Source organism: Musa acuminata, chromosome BXJ2-9 (genome assembly GCF_036884655.1).
Source record: "Musa acuminata AAA Group cultivar baxijiao chromosome BXJ2-9, Cavendish_Baxijiao_AAA, whole genome shotgun sequence".
NCBI classification, from domain to species: Eukaryota; Viridiplantae; Streptophyta; class Magnoliopsida; order Zingiberales; family Musaceae; genus Musa; species Musa acuminata.
This window is the reverse complement of record NC_088346.1, coordinates 5,872,938-5,879,519: the sequence shown is the minus strand read 5'-3', so window position 1 is coordinate 5,879,519 and position 6,582 is coordinate 5,872,938. Positions and strand designations below refer to the sequence as shown.

Genomic DNA, 6,582 nt, shown 5'->3' with positions numbered 1-6,582 from the left:
CTGTTTCTCCATCGAAGGTGTGGTTTGTCGTCTTGTGGCAGTGATAGGACCCATGTAATCCGGAGTATTATAGGAATCGGCCGCTTGCCCGAACCCAATCGAACCGAACCGTGTTTCCAGCGGCGAGGTTCCATATAAGACCAGTAGCGCTTCAAAGTTATGATTGCTTGGTTTGGTCAGGGTTAACCAGGTGGGTACGGTGTGCACCGGCTTGCTCCGTGAACACAGCCTGACGCGGTACCCTTCGCTTCGGTAGCCCATGTGGCTCGGGCTTTCGCCCAGGTCACACGGGCAAGCCGGAGGATCACAGCACGGCCGCACCCGACCCACCGCGCTCAACACACCATCCCGCCACCTTATTGCCCCGGCTCGGCAAGTCATAATTCCTTGGACTCATGTGCTCTGATCAACGCTTGTCGTCCATGTGACCTCGAGCGATCACTTGGGGCATGATGAGATCTCTCATCCCTCAGGGTTTTGCATGATGCATGGCATTGTGTTTCGTCGTGCCTACGCCAAATTTGTGTGTCAAATGTTTTCTTTTCAGCCATTGCCAACCCTACTATTCGTGGTTACGATTTGATAATACAAAGCAAGTCATGTCAAGTTCGAGAAACTCTAACACGAAGGACTACAATGATATAGCAACAACAGGCATACTAAAGCCGAACCTGCATCCGAGACAGCAGCTTCTTGTTCGAGGATTCAATCGAACGGATCTATACGCGGATCATGTTCACTTGCCATAGCCATACCTGTGCATAGGCATGTTGGGCACATGACCTGAAGAAGATACAGTTCCATAAGACGGAGGAAGATAACCAGGTGAATTGGTGCTCAACCGATACGCTTATAAAACAACATGTTTAAAGCAAGCAAGCAAATGTGTATAAACTGGACATCAATAAACCGATTGCCTATAGGAATTTTACATGTTTTTTAGCAAATGAAGACGATAGCAAGCAAGCTAGCTACACTAAACACTCGTGTTGTCTCTCAAAAACTTTTATGCATAGGATGCTAACTTCATCATCTCAAGTGATTTCAGTCCATACAAGTGATAAGAGTGTATGTAGCCTTGGCATTTAAGATTCTCTCTGGATCCACTTGGTGTTGCTTCCGTTAAGGATGTGTAAATAAAAAAGTCATGAGCCATGAACTAAGAAGCTAGTCCACAGATCCAGTCCAGTGTTCTTCATAAGGGAGACATGGCAACTAAATTTGCTTGATTAATTCTAATTCCTATATGCTCTATCAGATTAATTCTAATGTCGATATCCTCTATCGTATACAAGTAGCATAAATGTCCACAAGAAGTTAGAAGAAGATAAAATTGGAGTGAGCCAAACATATAATCATAACAAGTTGCAAGAAATATAAGACAGCAACTGTTTCACATGATGGTAACAGAAAACCTACATGTATATTACAAGTGCTAAGTTTCACAGACCATACCTTTCCAGTTCCGGAGCAATTTGTACACCTCTGAGTTGAAGGCGGTTGAAAAGGACTATTGCAACCATCAGGAATGGAATTCGGTTCAATGCTCAAGTAAACACCACTAGCAGAACATCTAGCACAGACCAAATATCCTGGACCGAGGAAGACAATATAATGAGAGTAATATGCAATTATTAATGAGACAAACTCACCAAGCATGAAACAAGCAGAGTAATATGCAAAAAGTAATGTTTATTTTCCTTATTAACTACTTAAATGGAACTAAGTATAAAAATCATCAAACCAGTCCATACCAGCAATTATTCATTAGTTTAAACGTAAACATGAACTGAACCATTTCATCCGACATTGGTCCATTTCTTATTAACCAGCCAGATCGTACCAAGTTTTATAAAACTGATCGGACTGACCCGTATTGGCCAGTACTTATTAGTCTAGTTGTGATCAGTTCTGAACTATGTAATTTCATCAGGTACTAGTTCATATCGAGTGTACCACTGGTGATGCTTACCATACTAGACATGTTGACAGTCAAGGTTAAGGTTAAGAAGAGGAGAATGAGGAGGAAGCAGAGGAGTACTGGGCAAGTCGACGGCAAGCAGCAGGGAAGTGGGCAGTCATGAGAGATCACATAACTCGGTTGTCGGTTGGGAGAGAAATTCATCATCTAGAGTTGCTTGAATATTGCTTTGATATCAATTATAAAAGTATCAATTGCACCGGAACTATAGCCACTGACATACCACTTAATGTATAGAGTTGCTCGATTATTTGCTTAATTGATTCACAATTACCACACAGAATGTATCGATAAGAAATGTCATGAGTAATATCATGAATGGGTTCTATGAAACTCCTGTCTTAATGTTCAGAAATAACTAACTCCGAAGCTACCATGGCTTTCCTTTTGGCATTAGGAGGGGGCCCTACTAAGAAGGTGTGGATTGTTCACACATAATTCATGCATCATGGTAATTGTAAGTTTGTAACATGTTTATAGTCTTTTTATGCTTTTCTAGATATGATTTGCAGAGTCATAGAAACATGATTCCTTATTGGCACAAATATGCAGAAGAACAAGGTTTAACATGGTACTCAGCATCAGGACAAAAACATCTAAAACCTTGGATAAATCAACTGCTTTTTGCTGGACATCCAATCATCTTAAACACTTCATAAACTAGCATAGCTAGGAGCTCAAGATGCATATATTATTACGTACCAGTGCCATGGCAGTACTTGCATCTCTTCTTTTCTTGTTGCTCAACGTTGTTGGCTTCAAGCAACATCAGGGCTGATATGACACCTACTGCACCACCTGAGAAGGATGCTACAATGGGATCGACCTGACTAAATCATGGTACAAAAAAAAAAAAGCTTTAGTCGAATTGTTAACAAAATATCCCAGTAAATAATTAAAAAAAAATACCTTAGCTGCAGAGGTAAATGCATGTTACGTATGAAATCCTCATAGGATGTGCCGCCAAGTCCTAATTTCAACTCCAGCTAGAGAAAAAAAGGAAAAAAATCACATGAAAAGAGACTCAAAAGAACAAGAGAACGCTTTAGTGGGGATGAACCTTTGCTGCATTAAAGATGTCATCTCTTGATTTTGAACAGATTGCCTATCGCTTCTAAGAATTAACCAAGCACATGGTAAACGCAGGTGGATCTCATAAACACATAAAACTGTCTAAAAGCTCCCAAGAAACATTCAGGAACATTTACAAAGTTCATATAGTGTTGTCAATCGCAAAAAGCAATTAATTCAAAATGGATTATTTCTGTTCTATAAAATTTTTATGAGTAAACAGATGAGCTAATTACGAAGCCAAACTTAGGCAAAACAAACTATACAACATACTTATGCAGGGGCCATTTTATTTCATTTTCTTCGTTGAGATAATTTTATCAATTCTTCAATGCAATAAATTTCTACACAATCTACAAAAATTAAGAGGGAGATAAGGATGTTATGACGCAAAAACCATTTTATTCAATTTATTTTTTGGAATAGGTTATTAATTTGAGAATTTCTTTTCTAGAATATAACAAGTCCCTAAACGAGAAAGTTTTTAAACTTGAGAAGTCTACACCCAACTTTCTACCCAAAGAAAGGAAGGAAACTGAGCTAAAAGAGATTAGATGACTGGATAGAAATGCCTGATCAAAGATGTTTATAATGGCAGGGAACCAATCCCAATCAAGGAACTTGAAAATAAAAATACTATTTCCTAAAGTGAGAATGGAATGTGAATTTTCTCTAAAAATAAAAGATGAGATAATGAATTTCATCGCAACTTGTTTTTTAAAAACTAGGACACCTTTGCCTTTTCTTTTATACTTAATTACAAAAAGAAAACATTTGATCAATGATATAATTGAAATAACCAAAATAACAATATTTTCTTATTATGTACTGTGATGTGTGACCATCTTCTTTCCTTCAAGATTTTGAGTCCCTTGTCCATGCATGAGACACATCTGTTTGAGACACCTTTGCCTTTTCTTTTATACTTAATTACAAAAAGAAAACATTTGATCAATGATATAATTGAAATAAACCAAATAACAATATTTTCTTATTATGTACTGTGATGTGTGACCATACTCTTTCCTTCAAGATTTTGATTCCATTGTCCATGCATGAGACACATCTGTTTGAGACACCTTTGCCTTTTCTTTTATACTTAATTACAAAAAGAAAACATTTGATCAATGATATAATTGAAATAACCAAAATAACAATATTTTCTTATTATGCACTGTGATGTGTGACCATATTCTTTCCTTCAAGATTTTGATTCCATTGTCCATGCATGAGACACATCTGTTTGAGACGAGAACCCCAAGTGCGATGCCTACAAACTAGAGTAAGTCCAGTTACCAACAAAAAATCCTAGGAAAATATTTTTTGCTATACAAGCCTCGCAATCTACAACATCCGATTTAGCAATGAGCTCTTAATTTTGAGTAAGATGTCTTCTCATAGAGGCTGATTCCGCAATCATAAGGCATCAGAAGATCGCTAGTTTCATCAACAGTAGGTCAATGAGAATCATTGGGTCATGTTGTAGGGCTACAGCTAAAAAATTGGATACTTTTTTCTGAACATTCACCGAGAAAAAAGCCATTGGGTACCAATGGTTACCTCCTGTTAGACGGACTATAGCAGCAGACAGATGCATTCTTTAGGATCGTACTGACAGCCATCTATTATACCTAGTGCCAAAGGACGAACTAAGGAAGACAACATCCTTATTCATGTGTTTCAAGATATATACCTTTTTACCGCAATTATAGCTATTGCTGAAGGACCAAACTCTCTCTCTCTCTTTCTCTCTCTTCTTACCCTGCATCTTTCTTAATTATCCTTTTTGACCAAGATGGATCACATATCTACGGTGGATTTCCAAATATTCATCAGGTTTAAAGTAATTAAAAAGTTCTCCCAATCTTCTCCCTCTTTCTCATGTTTATAGAAAGAAAGCAAAGAAAATTAGGTATACCACTTTCTTTCAATACAAGTTTAGGTTCCTGTGTTCCTGATTAACATGTCCAAAAAGATCTGATATATTACTTATACAACAAAATTTCTTATATGCAAACCATATATGTTTCTTCCACATGTGATATAAAAAAATCAAAAGTCTAAAGTTTACATATTTTAAAATATAACACAGTGCAATAAAAAAAATGAGTAGCAACTTTTTCATTGATAAAGAGATATTAAACAAAGTGCCATTAGAAAAATAAAAACATATACAACTTACTGTTGGAGCAAGAAGACCCCCAAAAACAATTATCCCAAATGCAAAGGAGAATGAGGTCAGGTAAAGTTGCCTCAATGTTTTCGGTGTCTGTTTCAGAAGTGAACAAACAGGTTAATAGCCAAAATATATTATAGTGAACGGGAATCATTGTTTTCTCACACCATATGAGGGAGAAATGGAATAGTTGATGGAATGTCAGGCATCTCATTGTCCTCGCAACTGTCACCGCTACATTCTGCACTCTTAATCCGCTGCTGGATCCGCAATCTCCTAACCTTTATTATATAAACACAAATGTTGGAGTTAGAAGACACTGCCCATCTTCCAACAATAGTGGATGCTTTAAGATCATAAATCACCTCTTCCATGAGAAGAAAGATTTTGTTGCGTCGACTCCTAATATTGTCTTGAATTTCTTGCAGCTGCATCTGGACGAAATCTTGGAGTGTCTCAGGGCCTTCTATGATGCAAAAGCTGACAGAATAAAGCACAAATGATCCCAAATACTTTGGTTTCTTTATAAAAACTTTAAACAATAAAATACTAGCAACCTCAAGTCAGTTTATCTTCATGAACTAACTTAATTTCTTGAAGTGTGATCTATAGACATGAAAATGGCACACGGCAAACGAATACCGAGCCTATGAATTGACCCCACTGATCTTGGGGGAAATTTGCCTTCCCATTCAACTCATCCTTCTTGTTTGGAATCAAGTGGCAAGCTCAACGTCCTAGAAAGAGCAACATATCTCTTGAACCCAAAGTGCTTTCAAACATAAAATTGAGAATTGTTTCAAGAATCCAACTTTTGAAGCATATGACTTGTATTCTAAAACTAATCCAACAAACGCTCAAGATCCATCTTTCCCTACATGTCTTTGCCATCGTCATGCACAAAAACTAGTAAGAAGGTGTGCAATTTAATCTAGGGGAAAATGATTTTAAGAGTCCAACCATATATACCAACTGCAGAAGCGAGTCCCAATCGATCCATGTACCTCATCGACTACAGCGTCGAATTAAAACAAACAGAAAATCAAGAATAAAAAGAGAAATCTCCATGCGAACCCTGAATTATCACCCGCATCGCTCGAGTTGTCGCCGGAAGAGGAACAGTGCACGGGGCCGAATCGAGGCGAAGCCACCAGGCGCCGCAGAGGTGGACGCGATCTCCAGCTATGGCGAGACGAGAAGACAACTATGAGTTTCGAGGTTTGGCGACTCGAACCTGGAGGCGGGTGGAAAGGCGATAGAAGAGCCACCACCGCAGTGGAAGCAGCAGCCATCGATACCTACCTTGGAACCCCACGCACCTCGCCGGCTGGGTTCGAATACCCTTCATAGCGGA

General features: G+C 38.4%; 1 protein-coding gene across 1 annotated transcript; it reads right to left on the bottom strand.

Moving 5' to 3' along the window:
* Nucleotides 1–520: 520 nt before the first annotated feature.
* LOC135622808 (protein ORANGE-LIKE, chloroplastic-like) lies at nt 521–6,545 on the bottom strand. The gene is made up of 8 exons (XM_065125002.1): nt 6,303–6,545; nt 5,594–5,708; nt 5,396–5,509; nt 5,235–5,321; nt 2,891–2,967; nt 2,684–2,811; nt 1,456–1,592; nt 521–783 (listed from the first exon to the last, which is right to left on the bottom strand). The coding sequence occupies exons 1-8, from the start codon at nt 6,518–6,520 to the stop codon at nt 706–708; spliced, it is 954 nt and encodes a 317-aa protein (XP_064981074.1). The 5' UTR covers nt 6,521–6,545; the 3' UTR covers nt 521–705.
* Between the last annotated feature and the right edge of the window lie 37 nt (nt 6,546–6,582).